Genomic DNA, 17,173 nt, shown 5'->3' on the forward strand with positions numbered 1-17,173 from the left:
ATAGATCCTAGATTGTAAGACCTGGATGGGCTGGAAGAAGAGGCTGAAGCCCAACCAGGCCATGACATGCCCAAGGTCAGTCAGCTAGTCTGTGGCAGAGCTCTCCTGATTCCTATTTCAGTACTCAATACTATAACCGTTAACCTAAGGGATTTACTTTTCTTTTCTCTCCTTTTCTTTTTTTGTTTGTTGAAGCAATTGGGGTTACATGACTTGTCCAGGGTAAAACAGTCACTAAGTATCTGATGCTGGATTTGAAGTCTCTTGCCTTCAAAAGTGGTGCTCTATCCATTGCTCCTCCTAACTGCCCCTAGGAATTTTTTTTAATGGTTACAAACAGGGTATGGGTAACCCATGGCATCCTGCACAATGGTTTGTAGATGAAAAAGTTTAAGAATCTCTACTCCAGGGGGCAGCTAGGTGGTGCAGTGGATAGAGCACCGGCCCTGGAGTCAGGAGGACCTGAGTTCAAATATGACCTCAGACACTTAATTGCCTAGCTGTGTGACCTTGGGCAAATCACTTAACCCATTGCCTTAAATTAAAAAAATTTTTTAAAAATCTCTGCTCTAGTGTTTCCCTCTATTCTCATCTTCATTGAGCTGAACTTGGAAGAATTTGAATAACTGGGCTAGAAGAAACCTGCTTATTACCAAGCAGTGTTCCTGTATAGAATTCACTGGGAGCATAGGTTTCTTATGAACCTAAAATCTCCATCTGAAACAATGCTAGTCCTCTTCTAAGCATTGCAATACTGTCTTTTCCCAAAAATAAGATTTTTTTCCCCCAGGATGCTCATAATATAATCCCTACCCCACCCCACGAAATAAGCCCCAGTTAATAACATCAGTCAGATGGACACATTCAGTAGTCTGTTGCAACATACAAAAACTGTATTAAACTATAAAATAATATTAATATTGAAATATAAATAAATATTGAAATTATGCTTAAAATAAATAATATAAATTATAATTAAATTTTTGTAAATCCCCAAGCAGCACCTTTGGACAAGAAGTAAAGGCCTGTGTAAACAAATAACTTGAAACATTGCCAATTGACCAATTAGAGAAATGACAACCTAAGAATAAGGCCGAATGGAAACAAAGTGCCACTTCTAAACATCACTAAGGGTAAGACATATAAGATTGGATGTCTTTCACACATTTATATTGAAACCAAAAAAGTCTGAGGCTCACAAACAGTTATAAGAAGTGGGTCAATTTAATTTAAATTCAGTCAGCTCTCTATGCTATAGGCATGAAGAACTTCCTTGTGGACAGAAGAATAGATCAAATAATTACTCCCAGTAGGAATGAGTGCCTATCCCTAGACATCCCCTGAAAATAAGTGGTAAGGCAAAAATTGGAGCAAAAATTGACTTATTTTTGGAGAAATGTGGTAGCAAATGAAGGGAGATCATCCCTATCCTCCTCTCAAGAGTTCCAAATTGGGCAGCTGGTGGTGTAGTGGATAAAGCACCGGTCCTGGAGTCAAGAGTACCTGGGTTCAACTCTAACCTCAGATACTTAATGATTACCTAGCTGTGTGATCTTGGGCAAGCCACTTAACCCCATTTGCCTTGCAAAAACCTAAAAAAAAAAACAAAAAAAACCCAAGACTTCCAAATTCGATAAGTCAGGGACAGGCAGATTTTGCCTGATATTCAGCAATTCCAAGTGAGATGATTTTGCAACTCTTATCTAAAATATCTTCCAGGGGCAGCTGGATGAAGCAATGGATAAATAACTGGCCCTGAAGTCAGGAAGAACTGAGTTCAGATCCAGCCTCAGACACTTGACACTAGCTGTGTAACCTTGGGCAAGTCAGTTAATCCTGATTACCCTCAAAAAACTTTTTAAAAAATCTTCCACTTGGGTCATGAGTCAGGGGTGGCTCATTTTAATCATCCTTAAGACGACTGCAATGATTAGAAGAGACGACTAGAGGGAGCAGTTTTTTTTTTCTAAACGTCTACCATCCCAAGTAACAGTGTGGAAAAACATTTAGGCAAATCCCAACCTAGGTGAGCATTTCTCCCCTCTCCTTGGCAGAGCAGCTGCTAGAGATGCAGCTTCTGCATTTTGGCAACTGACTACATTTAGTAAACCTTTCCATCTCTAGAATTCTAGGGCTTTATTTCTATGTCATTGATACTTTTATTTCCAAGGTTCTGGCATACACATGGGGGGGGGGGGGTTGTTTTTTTAATCTTGGTTTCCTCTTAATTCAAGAAAGTCTAATATTAGAACTCATGGGGGCAGCTAGGTGGCGCAGTGGGATAGAGCACCGGCCCTGGAGTCAGGAGTACCTGGGTTCAAATCCTGGCTCAGACACTTAATAATTACCTAGCTGTGTGGCCTTGGGCAAAAAAAAAACCAACAAAAAAAAAACCAAACAACTCATGGATCAGGCAATCTGTCAACAAGCATGTTTTTAAAAAGCTGACATTGTTCCTGGGGCACCGGGGATACAAAAAGACAAAAAATCCCTGCCTTCAGGGTGCTTACATTCCAGTGTGGAGGTTAAGGGACTTGTCCAGGAGCACAATGCTTGGGACATTGGAATGATTAGATGCCAGGTCTTCTTGGCTCAGTCACAGGTATTTGACTCCAGCCAATAATATCCTGGGCTAAATTTTGAGGAGAGCAGTCCTAATCCCACTGGAGGACATGCTACAGCCTACCTGCATGATTTATTCTGTGGTGTATATCCTGAAAGAAAAGGAAATTGCATGGTTTTTCCAAAAATTCCAGAACCTACTGCCCAGGAATTGGAATCTTCATGAAGCAGCTGGTGTGGCTTAAGCCAAATAAAACTTTTATTACACTGGAAACAATCCTATGTACAGAGGGGGAGGATCCCAACGGGCCAGTCTTTACAGTCTATTCCTTTTGCACTGCCCTCTGGCTTTGAAGATACTGCTGAGGTTCTGATATTCACCATGTTGGGCACTGCGTGGACACTGATGTTCATGTTTATGTGATGGAGAGCCAGGGGGAAGAGGGAGAGGAGGCAGGAGAACTTCAGATGAGCCAGTAGATGATGGTCCAAGGGGAGATGGAAGTGCCCCTTGATTTAAAATGCAGACTCTTCAGGCAGACATTAGAGTTCTAGTCATTTAGTTCAGGCTCTCCTGACAAATCCCAAGGTCTGGGATTGGCCCTAGAAATGCTTCCCTGGGAAGCTCTTGAGAATTTCCCCTCATACTGGGGCTGAACCATGGGGCTAAACATGCAGAGAAGGGCATTTGACAATCTTTCTAGGATACATTGACCAAACCCTGTATCTAACTTGGGTTGAGGGTGGATACCCATTTCTTTGTCAAAACGAGAGGCATCAAGATGCCTGGAAGACAACATGGCCTGCTAGACAATCACGTGGTCAGATTGAAAGAGAAGACGCCAAGAGGTATGGCAGTCATCCCATCCCTTCTCCAACAGGTGTATGCTGAGCTAAACCTCCCCAATCATCCATTTTTCCTACTGAGACACAGGACTTGGCCCAGATCCCTGTAGAATGAATTGGCCAGTTCTGTTTCCTTTGCCAGTCACCCCAGTGACTGACAGAATCTTAATTATCAATGCATTCCCTCCTGTTGTATAGCACTCAAGAGGAAGGGCAAAGGGGAGAGGAGAGTGGTTTTGAGGCAATAAGGGACAGATGTATGAAGGGAAGGTATGAGACATAAAAGAGCCTGAATGGAAGAGAAAGAAGCAAAATTAGAATTCTGATAACTAAGGCTCTATTTTTTTGAGCCATGAATATGTAGATATGTGAGGAGACAAAGAATTATTTTAATTTTAGCATTGTGGATGATTGCATGTCCCAGCGTCCCAAAATCATTCATTTTTGTTGCTCTGCCATTCTGCCCTATCCTTGGCAGAACAGACAAAGGGAAGTTGATCTGGAAGAGAGCATTCTTAAAGAAGTTCTGGAAGCCTCCTGAGCAGGAAAGGTGTCAATGAGAGTGGAAGAGAGGAAGCACAAGAAGGGTTGGATAGAACCAACTGTTAACCATACTTCACTTTGCCTCTAATTCTCTGTGTATACCTCAAGGTATCTCCTCACCCCACCCCCAATATAGCCCTGAAAAAGCCAAGACATTCTAGACTATGGGGACCAAGGACTGCTCATTTAGCTTCACATAGGAATCTCAGTGGAACTCAACCATCATTTACTAAGGTCTTCTGTCCTCTATCAGGTCTAAACCAAAATAGAGACATTCAGGCTTAATTCACCCCCAAACAGAAGGAAGATTTCTTAGCCCAGGACTCATCTCGGATATAGAAATCATCTCCTTGTTTCATTGACCCCATGCCTGTTTTGAATAAGAAAACTGAGGAAATAGCAAAGTTATCAGTTGACTGCTAGGTTTGCTGTAGAGTTGCCAAAAATCTCTACTCCAATTTTTCTGCTCTTATCCCTGATTTATCCTCCCTTCCTAATCCAGACTCAACAAAATCCATCTCTCCCTTTATTCTTCAACCACTGCCCACTGCAATAGAGAGGACCATGTTCTTTCTCATGGACCTTCAGAAGAGTCTCAGATTCAGCCTCTGCCATAGAAATGCCTGGGAATCCCGAGTGCCTCTGGGCAAGCCCTTACCCTAAAAGATCTCTTAGATCCCAGTAAACAATGTATATAAATATATAGACTGTGAATATATTATATAAAGGTATCTATATATGTATATATTTACATGCACAACTCAGAGGGCATTTTAGAGGTGGTGTTAAGTGGGAGAGCTGTGCTGGGGGGAGGGGGATGGTTATGGGCATGTTTCTTATGACTGAATTCCATTCCAGTTTGACCAAGAGATGGACTTGGGTCCCAGAATAGTACAACTGGAAGCTCGATGACGAGAGCAGAGTAGTGCTGGAAAACCATGCCTCTTCTTCCTCTTCTTCTCCTCATATTCTCCTCCTCCTCCTCCTCCTCCTCCTCATCATCATCATCATCATGCCCAGGGGGAGTGCTTGAGGACCCCAGGCCTGTTAATCATCAGGATGGACAGTGAGTAAGGTGGGGCTCTGGGGGTGAGAGGGAACCCAGAAGATCCATCACTTGTCCCAAGCAGTGCTGGTATTAGGGATGTAGAGGGACTGAGTCTGGCGGCCTCTCCGGGGTGTGGTATTGAGGACATCCACACTCTTCCTGCTGGAACTGACCACATCCACTACAAAGCCAGTGCAGTCACTGCAGACGTCCTTCAGGATGCATCCGTGGGCATAGATGTGAGGGAACTCTTCTTCTATGCTATGCCATTTTGTCCCTTGCAGGGACCTGTGGAGTAAAAGAATGGAAGGGTAGGGAAAGTATGAGTGGGGTTTTTGAAGGGAGAAAGGGAGAACTTCAGATGCTCTTGAAGGGGGTCGGATTAGGAGAGTTGGAATGCTCTTAGAACAAAAGGTACTTCCTTCAATCTAGGAAGTGATTGCTCCATATGATTTTGAATCTAGAAAAGTTCATCTAAGCAGTGTTTCTTCCTCACTAGGAGCTTAATGGTGCTTAGCTAGATTTCCCACTGAGACCAAAAGTGACTTCCGTCTTAACTATTAGTATTTCCCCAATACTTTTCCCAATTCTGAAATAACTGCCTTGAGGTTTTCTTTAGTTTTTAATGTGAGTTGGGGCAATAACCTTTTCATGTACCGTTCCTGGGGCTAATTCTTGGATCTTCATGCTAAGGGGATCAATAGAAAAAACTCACTGGAAGACATCTCTTCTCCGAGTCATCATGGCTTTGGCAGTCACAGCCTTTTGAGGGCTCTCAAAGCCCAATGTGTAAACGGGAATATGTGCAAACTTCTTAGAAGGCATCTTTATCTGCAACACAAAATACAAAGGAGAGTAAGATTGCGGAGAGCATCTTGACCTTGGGTAAAATCACTGGCATGAAGAAAGGCTAGCGTAGCACTGTCCTTCTTAAATGGTTCTAGATCCTTATTGTTTCTAGAATAAAATAAAAACCCTTCAATTTGACATTTAAATCCCTTCTTAACTAGCCAAACTTGCCTGAATTTCACTGTATACAACATTTCACATTCTATTTTCATGCTTTTGAAGAGTTGGGTCTTCAGGCCTCAATCCACACCCTTTTCTCCTTCAGTTCCTCTAACCCTTTGCTTGTTTTACCTCTGTAAAGAGGCCTTGCCTAATTCCTCCTGTTATTACCACCAAAAAGTTACTGTAATGCAATTTTTCAAATATTTTATTCTTGTCTATTTATATGACATCTAGCTATCAAAGGTACCTATATGACAATGTGAGTTTGATAACCCTACCATTAATCCATATATATAGTATATTATGCTGTAAACTGCCCACTCTGAAGATACTTAGGAAGAAAGACTGTGGCACAATGCTTCCCCATCAGCACTTCAGACTAAAAGCAGCCTTTCAATAGGTTATTCTTAAAACTGATTTCAATGGCTCCTGCATCCCTTCTAGTTTTTAGATTCTAAACATCTTCTGGAGAGTGGTACTATCCAAAATGAAACGAATCTACCCCACTGCCCCAACATTTAACCCCTCAAGTCAGGTGGTCTGACCATGCCTACTACAACCAGGGATGCTCCCAAAGCTCTAGAAACCCTGCTTAAGGGTTCAGGTTTGCCCCTCTTACCTTTATGCTACAGGAGGTGCATACAGCTCTGAAAACAGAAAAAAGGGAAGGATGTTTTAAAGAACGATACCATGCAGCGGAAATCAAACAAAATCCCTTCTTCCCAAGTTCCCTTGAATCAGCTCATCTTTCATATCCTTCCCACCCCATTTTCAATCAGATCTCCACTCCATTGCAAATCTGTTATTTTTACTTTATTTGTACAGGGTTCTGCTCTCTTCTTACTTGTTCTCACTTCAAAATACCTTTCAGTACTTCTGGATATACCCTTAGACTATTTCCTCTGATACTTTCTCCTCAATCTTTGTCTATTCTCCCTAATTATTAATGATTCTCACTCTAGAAGAATTCTCAGATAATGTGTATTCCCTAAGTAGTAAAAGTCATGAATAATGTAAGTTTTCTTGCAAAAGATTCTATTGGAGAAAGCCATAATAATAAAAGTGTGGAGTCTCTATCAATGAAAGCTACAAATAATGCAAATCAAAGTTAATGAAACTCAAAATAAGACATTCTGATTGGGGCATGACAATAGTGACTAGTTGGAAGCCTAGCAGGATACTCTTAACCCAACCAGCACTGAAAGGGCATCCAGGATTCACAGATCCCAAGCAGACTAAGCCCCAGAATAAGAAGAGTAAACCCCAAATATTAACCAAACTACATTAATTCCTCCTCCATTTGTCTGATTTCTTTAATTTCCATGTGAGTTTTTTTTGGGGGGAGGGTCTTTGTGGAAATTCAAATTATTTTATCTGGTCACTGTCCCAATGGGAGTACCTTTTTTGATTATTAAATTACTTATATAATCAATCTGCAGCTCTTGGCCTTTTTCTGCAACATCATATTGAACCCCTTATTTGAGGGAGCCTTGAATAGTCCCCACTGCAGTGGAACCTGAAGTCAATCCTGTCAAAGGCCAAGAGGACCATGAATTTCAAACTGGAAGGAATCTTAGAGGTCATTTACTCCAAGTCCTTCATTTTACAGTTGAGGCAATTCACATTATAGCTTTGACAAATAGGAATCTCACAGGATTAGAGAACTCTTCTAGAGTGAAAAGCATTAGTAATTAAGGAGAGTTACAAAGGTTAAAAGGAAAGCATTGGAGGAAGTAGTCTAAGTCCCAGGAAGGAAAAATCACTTGCAAGTAGTCTCCAAGGTCAGGACTTCTCCAAGAAGTCAGGACTTCTGACTCTAAATACAAAGTTCTTTCCACCACATTTTGCTGCTTCTTCAGTCATCATCTTTTTTTTTTTAGTTTCTCTCTCTCTCTCTCTCTCTCTCTCTCTCTCTCTCTCTCTCTCTCTCCAGACAAGAAAATTAACAATTGACTTTTTTTTTTTAGATTTTTGAAGGCAATGGGTTTAAGTGGATTGCCCAAGGCCCCACAGATAGATAAGTATTAAGTGTCTGAGGTCGGATTTGAACCCAGGTTCCTGACTCCAAGGCCGGTGCTCTATCCACTGCGACAATTGACTTTCCTAAGATCTTGATGAAGCAGGGATGTCATATCCCCAAACAAAGGCAATCTCAAAGACACTATCCAGATCCAGCTTTTGAATACGGTGGAAAGAACACCCAATTTGCAGTCAAATCTAGGTAGAAATCCAACTTCACATAGGTCGTCATTTAACCCTTTAGCTTCTGTCTCTTTATATATAAAATTCAGAGGTTGGAATAGATGACATTGTTATTAATATTAGCACACCACTTTAAGGTGTACAAAACTTTCTCTCCAAGTGCCATGCTTCATTGTGAAGCAGGAGATGACCTTTCTGGTCTGTTTTTCTTTTTTCTTTTCTTTTCTTTTCTTTCTTTTTTTTTTTTTTTGCAAGGCAATAGGGTTAAGGGCTTACCCAAGATCACACAGCTAGGTCATTATTAAGTGTCTGAGGCCAGATTTGAACTCAGGTATTCCTGACTCCAGGGCAGGTGCTCTATCCACTGTGCCACCTAGCCACCCCTCTGGTCTATTTTCAATTCTAAATCTATGGTCTTGTATTTATTAGTAGTTGGGGGTAGTATAATAAATAACTCCTAATAAATACATCTTTTTTTGTACCCCAAGACCACTCAGTGGTCAAAGGCTCACCTTTTACAAAAGAGGCAAGTAGCTGGCCAGGAGAATAGGGGGAACTTGGTTCTACAGCAGCAGCAGATCTGCAAGTTAAAAAAAAAATAAGCAAAATTAAAAATAAAAAAATTAACCTGCTTTGAGATCTGCTCAGCAATATTAGGGTTATTGAAATTGAGGGGGTCACATCTTACCTTCCCTTTCTTCAGGCTATTATAAAGCTCTTTATTCTGTAAAAATTTTTCCATCTCAGCCTTTACCAGCACCCGTCGCACATTGATCACCTCCTCTACAGTCAGAGCTAGGCTCTCCACTGGATGGCTGAATTCCTAAGATTGGGAATGGAAAGGTGGGTTAAATAGCTCCAATATCTTTGGAATGAAATCCAAATTTTTTTGTGGAGGACTAAGCAGTCTCTTCTCTCTTGAAATCTATTTTGGACAGTAATGCTGAACTTTCTAAATACCATTTAATTTCATGTACCTACTGAGAACCTAAACTGGGTCCCTATTACTAGAGAACTTAAAACTTTATTTTCCCTTGCTTTTTTCCTAAGACCTAACCCAAATACCCAGGAATCAAATGAATTTCAGTTGTAAGGGGAAAAAGGAAACAAGGTTGGGGAGAATGAGTTGTTCATGGTGGAACTCAACTTGCTCATGGAAGATGAAGGACATTGAAGGAAGCTCTGCAAAGGTTCAATTGGGGAAGGTGGTGGTAAGTATAGCTGGTCTTAGTAGTTCCTAGGGAGTCTACAGAAGAGAGAACCATCGGTTCAATTTGCTGATTTTGCCATCTCATCCTTCCCCCTTTCTTCTAAATGGTGGTATCTACTACTGCAGGATTCTGCTCTGTGATTAATTGTAGTATTTAGCAAAATTCTTCATGTAGATGTAGAATGAATTGTACTTTGAGTCTGGAGTAAGATTTCACTCAAAATCATAGATGTCACAGTGATTGGGCATTTAGGATTATGCATTCTTCATATACTGAATCATGTCCCAACTACTCTTCTCAATATTCAGGAATTATTTTCATCCTTACTTGCTACCATGCTCTAATAGGGACTCTGTTCCAATCAAGTCAGTCTTCTCATTGGTCCCACTGTCCATCCTGTTTCTCTTACTACAAATACCCTTTTCTTTCTTTTTGTGCCTCTCTGAAGCTTACAAATCCTTTACAGCCCATCTCAAATCCTACCTGCTTCATGAAGCTTCCTTTAATAATACTCGCCAACCCCAATTGACACCTTCCATTATTATCAAAGAAAATTTGCTGTCAACTATGTATCTTATTTCCCAGGGGTTTAATTATCATCTCCATGCTATGAATGTATAGACTCAGCCAAGTCCCAAATCACCAAGTGTCACTTTGATCTGATTGTCCTGAATGCAGGCATCTCACACTAACATGTCCAAGACTGAATTCATTAGACTCCTTCCCACAAACTTACCCCATCTCTTCTTTATTTCTATCAAAGGGCATTACAATCAATTCCGTTACTTAGGTTCAGAGCCTAGATATCATTACTTCTAGGACCTTATTCTTCCTCATGGCATTAATCTATTCATTAGCCAAATCTTTTGTCTGTCCACAAGTTTGTCCTTACTCTTTCCCTTGGATTTCTGAACTGAAGAGCTGATATAGGGAACAAACAAATAAGTAAGATGAATAAATAATTGGATGAAAGCAATGAATACTTTGCATCTTCTGCTCTCCAATGAGATCCACAATGGAGTAGCCAAGCAAGACAGCTGTGAAGGAAATGATTCTTTCTTTTTTTTAAGGTCTTTGCAAGGGAATGGGGTTAAGTGGCTTGCCCAAGGCCACACAGCTAGGTGATTATTAAGTGCCTGAGGTCACCTCAGGTCCTCCCGACTCCAGGGCCAGTGCTCTAGCTGCCCCAGTGAGTTTATTACAAGTAATACATTTGACACATAGCTAACAAGTGTCCACTTGGATAGAAGGTCCCCAAGTCAGAAGATTAAGAGAAGGATCAGGGTACCCAGCCCAAACCCAACATTATTATGCCTTCTCCTGACCTCACTAACTCTGGACATTTGCCTATGACACTCTTTCGAACAGCAGTACCAAATCTTCCCAGCAGATGGCAGCAAAGGCTCTGCCCATAAGATAAAGTTGGCTACACAGGGCAGGTGACATGAGAAATACCTTCTGGGATATACGCTTTCCTATACATTCATGCAAGGATTATGGGATCCACCTCCCCAAACCATACCCCAGCAATATCTATCATGTAGATAGAAAGAATCAGAGCATTTAGATGACAATGATAATTATCATTACTATTATTTTTATTAACACAATCAGTAAAAAGTAGCAAACAGTATACTTTACAAATATTATCTATCTCATTCAATCTTTAACAACCCTGAGAGATCGGTTCTATTTTTATCTCTATTTCATAGATGAGGAAACTGAGGTAGACAGCAGTTAAAGGACCTCAAGCCCAGAATTTTGAAATCCTTAGCTGTGTCCAATTATTATTGGCCTCTAATAGAAACTTTCGCTCTTGGCCATGTAATGGTCAATGAGCCAGCAGGATCTGCTACTCACCAACCACAGGTGTTTAGAGTGACTGTCCAAGGATGAAGTGCCCTCTGGTCTTTCCTCTACAGAGTCAAGGTTGCTATGGGCAGGGGAACTGAATTCCATGTGGGTCTGGTAGTTAAGAGGAAATGGACCTAGAAAAGAGTTGAGATCTGCTAGTCAGAACAGGAAGAACATCCCTAATTCCTTCCTGGGCTTAAATGATGAACAGCTCAGAACCCCTCCTGCTACCCTCTGTAGGGTTTCTGTCTCTCCCAATCAAATAAACGTTAAAGGCCTAACAAGCACGAGGCAGGGGTACTAAACCCTGGGGATACAAAGAGGTAAAAGACAGTCCTAATCTTCAGGGAAGGTTTGCTCTAAAGGAGCAAATATGCAAACATATAAGAGCAAGCTATATGGAAGATAAATAGGAAATACTTAACACAATGGTCCTTTCCAACTCTATCCCTGAGCTGGTAGAAAGAAAATTAGTGACAGGATACAGAAATGAGCGGCTTGTCCTGGCTGAGGAGTAAGATCTATGGGGATTTGAAAATAAATATGGTAGGATATACATTGATGGAATTCTGGATTCTTTACTTTAGACAACCTTCTAGGACAGAAGGTCTTAACCTGTGACTTGTTGAAACCAAATTGCTTCTTGATGAAATGATATTTGCCATTATACATTCATAACTGAAGGAGTTGTTATATTTCAGTTAGAGGTTAGTGAAAATAAAGGTAATTTCCCTCCCCCATCCAAATTCAGAGACTCCCGTGAAATCTGTTCATGAACTTTGTGCGAGAGAGAAGTAAATAACTCCTCAAATTTCTCTACTTTTTGAAAGTTTACAAAATGCCTTCCTTACAAAATAGGAATGAGGTTGGTAGCAGTAATAGTAGTGTTATCAGATGAGGACACTAAGGGTCACCACAGTGACCACACAGGTTGCTAAATCTCAGTCCCAATTCTCTTCAGATCAAATTCAGAATTCTTTTTACCACATTCTATTGTTTCTGACCAAGGTTCAAGGGAGTCTATGGTTCAGGGATCCCTTCCATAGTTCAGGGGAGAATGGAGAATTGGCTACTGAAGGGAAGATGAGGAGAGGGAGGACTTACCATGGTCTGTGGTGTCAGTCCTCCATGTGTGCATGCTGCCTGATCGGGGTCGGGATTCCAGCTCCTGGCCTCCCAAATGGCTGGTATCTGGCTGGAGGCCCATGGCCATCTCACTCTGGAGCTGGGCTAAGTCATGTTCAGAGAAGGAGCGGTCCCGCTTAAGGGGTAACAAGGGGCTGCTCGTTCTCTTCATCTCCCCACTTGGAGAGTCTTCCTCCTGGGAGGGGACACCGGGATTTATTGACCACCTAGGTGGACACACTAACTGTACCCTTAACTTTACAAGGAATTGTTGGGACTGATACTGTCCAGAGGGAATACCTAGGACTTCTTTGTTCTTAATAGAGCAAATGAAGATTTATTGGATTCCAAGAGAAGACATCAAAACCTACTCCCTGGCTGGTCTCATTGTAGGCTTGAGCCCTCAAGACATGAGGGCCTCAGGCCTAAGGACACTTCACTCTAAGGATCAAGCCTCAAAACCTCAGAAGGACAAAAGCCTTCACAAATACACCTTCCCTGCTACTGGAAGATTTAGGGACTTCACAAGTAAAAGCCTTGAAGGAAACAAACTCAGAATTACCTTATTAGATTGTAATCCCTATAGCTGCTAACACAGGGCTTTGTGTATAGAAGGTGACTGATTTTAAAGTCCAGTTCAAGGAAGAGCCCTCTAGTCAGCAAATCAACTATAATAATGATAATAACTAGCATTTATTAAGCATCTAATGACTCAGATTCTGTGCTAAGCATTTTTCAAATATTATCTCATTGTTCCTGACTTCTCTGAGAGCTTAGGTGTTTTTATCTCCATTTTACATTTGAAGAAACTGAGGCAAATAGATTTAAACAACTTGCTCAAAGTTCACATATATATCTAAGGTCAGATTTGAACTTGGTTCTTTGACTCCAAGTTCAGTGCTCAATCCATTGTGCCATCCAGCTGCCTTTAAGGTAGTCAGTATTGTGCTCATTTTATAGATGAGAAACCAAGATGTAGGAAAGTCAAGTGCCTTGCCTAAAAATCACCACGGTGGTTCAAATGGCATAATCAGAATTATAATTTGGGTCTTTTGATTTAACCAAGTTAAAAGACCTGAAACCAGAGCAGAAAGATCTATTCTGAGTAGGTGGGGCATTATTTACTTAATAGGGAGACTCTCAAGATGACTGAGGGTTCTTGATTCTTGCACTTCTTATTGAAGAAGGCCAAAATGACATCACTATGATTGAGACAAATTACAGTGGACTCCTCTATAGACTCCCTGGCATGTTCACTTTCCCCGAGGGTAACAGGGTGGTTCTGAAGCTAGAAATAGAAGAGTATTCCCAGGGCTGAATAAAATGATATTATAGGCTCATAGGAGTTAAGAGTTAGGAGGGAATTTAGAGATTCTAACTCCCTAGGTTGAAAGATAAGAAAATAGATCACCATGATCAATCATAATCAGAGGGAACTAGGTCACAGTCTTATTAGTCAATGAGACACATATCTTTCACTTCTATATTCAAGACTTTTATATCAGTCTTTGGTCAAATACATAGTTGATGTGGATGTATTTATATGGCATATATTGAGCATTGGTCAATAACCCTAGGAAATTAGCACCATTTTAGAGATGAAAAACCTTAAGTCAAATGAAATGCCCAAGGTCATACAGCTAATGCTTTGAAGTCAGATTTAAATTTAGGTCTTGACTCCTAGGCTCTATTCACTCTGCCACGTAAAGAAATCCCAGCTCATAGTCCTGGTCCCTACTATCACTAAAAGGTTCTCTTACAACCCCAATGGCACCCCAGAAAACTATCATTCAGCAAGACACTATTGGTTCTGACCTCAGAAATGTTCATCTCTTCCATTTCCGCCAAGGTGGGGGCTTTCAGCAAGACTCGTGGCCGTGATGGGCGCTGAGGGGTGCTCCCAACACCTGAGAGGGTCAGGTTTATACAGGAAGTAGACTTCACATCACTGGAGCAGGCATTGAGGATGCAGGGCAGGGACCCAAAACCTTAAATTAGGATAAAGTAAAGAAAGGGTTAAAGATAAGTAGGTACAGGACTATTCATAATGGACTTATTGCACGTGATGACTGAGCATAGAGGGCTTCAATGAATCTCATCAATAAAGAAATTCAGAGTTAGCCTCCTGACTTCCTGAGGAAGGTGACCAAGACTAAGTCCACTGAAGGGTCATACTATTCAGCATGTGGCAAGCCCCAGGAGCTAGACTGAGAATCAGATTATCTCAGAAGGGGTGAACTGGCCCCTCAGGAAGTGAGAAAAGGTAGAATCAGACTAATGAAAGGCAAAATAGAAGAGATCCAAACCCCCTTTCTTAACCTCTAAGGAGAGAATGAAGGAGAAGAGTAGGAAATAACAGACTATAGTACAGAGGGTTTTTTTTATTCTGATCAACATACATTTATTAATAGCTACTATGCTAAGTCCTGAGGACACATGGGCAAACATGAAACAGTCCCAAGGAGCTCACATTTTACTGGAGGAAAGGAAGAGAGAAATAGGTATAGAAATAAGCACAAAATTAGGAAGGATTAGGTAGGAAAGAAAACATCGTCTAATTAAAACTCTAGGGTCAAGTTGCCTGTTAACCCTTTGTGGATGTCGCTGTATACATTTTATGCCTACTATCCTAATATTTATTATATACATGTTTCTATTTAGGAACAAATTCTCCTCCTCCATTTCTATTTTAAACCCTTTGAGGCCAAGGGCTGTGCTTTGTCCCCATCTGGTGACCCTTTCTTTCATTTTTACAGCACTTTTATGTATTTTGATATAAATATCAATATATTGAAATATTTAAAGGCCTGTAATAAATTGGACAAGATCATTCCAGAGCACTTAACATCCATTATGTCATTTGACATGAGGTTAGGTAACTTATTCAAGGTCACAGACCAAGAATTTGGCTTTAATTCCAACTGGGCCATTGATTCCTTATCAAGTGCAGGATTTTAAAAACCCTGGCTTATGAAGGCAGAAAAATTGAGACTATTTTGCACCTTGGATCACTAATTCAGGGCTAAAAGAAGCAGTAGTGGTTTTCTAGTTTTCAAATGAAGAAACTGAGATCTTCAGAGATGAAGTGACCTGCCCCAAGATCTCACAGGTTAAAGACAGGATTTGAACCAAGCCAGAATGCTTTACCCCTGTATCAGGGTGTCAGTTTATAATATATTATATTCTATATTTATTATATTTATATTCTAGTTATTTGTGTGTATGGCATCCCCCTCTATGATTCATGGGTATGCTGGAAAATGTTTCCCAACTAGCTCTGTGAAATGTATGAGTCACTTTAAGTTTAATGAACACTGATAACATTTTTCTCATTTTTCTGAATTCTAGACAATTAACAAAATCTAGGTATGATTTGTAGCCATTTTGCCAATTTTCAAGATGTAAATGCCCACACAAAAACAGTGGAATCTTGCTTCAGCACACCTGTCATTTAAACCAAACTTTCTATCTCCCAAAATTCATCAGGGCTCTGCATCCCACCCATAGTTACTTAATAAATATTTGTTGAATTAAATTTAGAAGTGGAGTTGGGCTAATATGTTTAAGATTTTAAGCTGGAAAATCAGAAAGACTTAAAACTTGTCTAAGGTCACATGTCCACTAAATAAAAGAGGTAAAATTCAAACCATTTCCTTCTTTAGCTCATTTTAGAGTACTTTTTATAACTATGCCTTTGCTGATCTTAAAAGTAAAACTAAGGGTGGCTAGGTGGCACAGTGGATGGAGCACTGGCCCTAGAGACAGGAGGATCTGAGTTCAAATCTGACTTCAGACACTTAATTGTCTTGCTGTGTGAGCTTGGACAAGTCACTTGACCCCTTTGCCTTGCAAAAATATAAAAAAAATAAAATAAAAATAAAACTATACTGGTAAATGTTCAAATTGGGGGTGGAGCACAAAATTCAAAGGATTATATGCTTACTAAAAACAATAATATTTCCATCATATGTCTTAATGAAATTATACTATGTACTCAGTCATTATGCCCTTGAGCTCTCATTTTAGATTTCAGATACTCTTGGAAATTGCTACAGAGACAGAAAGACAGACACAGACACACCTCTTAATCTTCTCACTTCCCATCACCTCCTTGCAATCTGTCTACTTTTTCCAAAGATGATCTTGCCTTTTCTCAGTTCTTATCCTCCATGAGATCTCTGTATTGTCTGACCTTATTTGAGATCAACTCATTCTAGAGATTGTCACCATTAAGAAACCAGTAAGTAGTATACTGAATCACTAGCATAGTAAAAACATCATTAAACAGAGGGGGTTTCTATCTTTAAATCATGGAAATTTAAGTTATAAGAAGAAAAGTTATATATTTCATTCATCCATTTACTAAGGGCCTTTTATATGCCAAACAAGGATTCTGTAAAAACAAAAATGAGACAATCCCTGCCTTGTACATTTGACTGAAGGGAAATACCACATATGCATCTGAGTAAATAGCTACCAAGTAAAAACAGGGCAGGTTGAGTAGCACAGATGGCGGGGAGAATGAGGAAAGGCCTTTAGGAGCAGATGGCACTTGAGCTGAGGGAACTCAGAGTTCCAGTGTCTTTGCCAAGAAGTTGCGTGACAGAAAAGGCAACAAACTTAAAGATTTCTAGTTCAACCCCCTTATTTCATCATTATCATTTATCAGCCTTTTAAAGATGAGATAATTGAGGTTCAGTTGCTTTCCCAACTCATATTTGAACACAGGTCTTTTTTTTTTTTTTTTAGGTTTTTGCAAGACAAACGGGGT

At 40.3% G+C, this 17,173-nt stretch overlaps 1 protein-coding gene across 1 annotated transcript in view; it reads right to left on the reverse strand.

Annotated features, from left to right (window-relative positions):
• Positions 1-2,245: 2,245 nt before the first annotated feature.
• The window catches only part of SPIRE2 (spire type actin nucleation factor 2), a 74,039-nt gene continuing 59,111 nt past the window's right edge, over positions 2,246-17,173 (reverse strand). The window contains 8 exon segments of the mRNA XM_074213236.1: positions 2,246-5,287; positions 5,715-5,830; positions 6,630-6,657; positions 8,725-8,792; positions 8,901-9,035; positions 11,284-11,411; positions 12,382-12,598; positions 14,218-14,390. Coding sequence (XP_074069337.1) covers positions 5,065-5,287; positions 5,715-5,830; positions 6,630-6,657; positions 8,725-8,792; positions 8,901-9,035; positions 11,284-11,411; positions 12,382-12,598; positions 14,218-14,390 — 1,088 coding nt within the window. The 3' untranslated portion in view covers positions 2,246-5,064.

The sequence above is a fragment of the Macrotis lagotis genome, chromosome 1 (assembly GCF_037893015.1).
Source record: "Macrotis lagotis isolate mMagLag1 chromosome 1, bilby.v1.9.chrom.fasta, whole genome shotgun sequence".
In the NCBI taxonomy this organism is placed as follows: domain Eukaryota; kingdom Metazoa; phylum Chordata; class Mammalia; order Peramelemorphia; family Peramelidae; genus Macrotis; species Macrotis lagotis.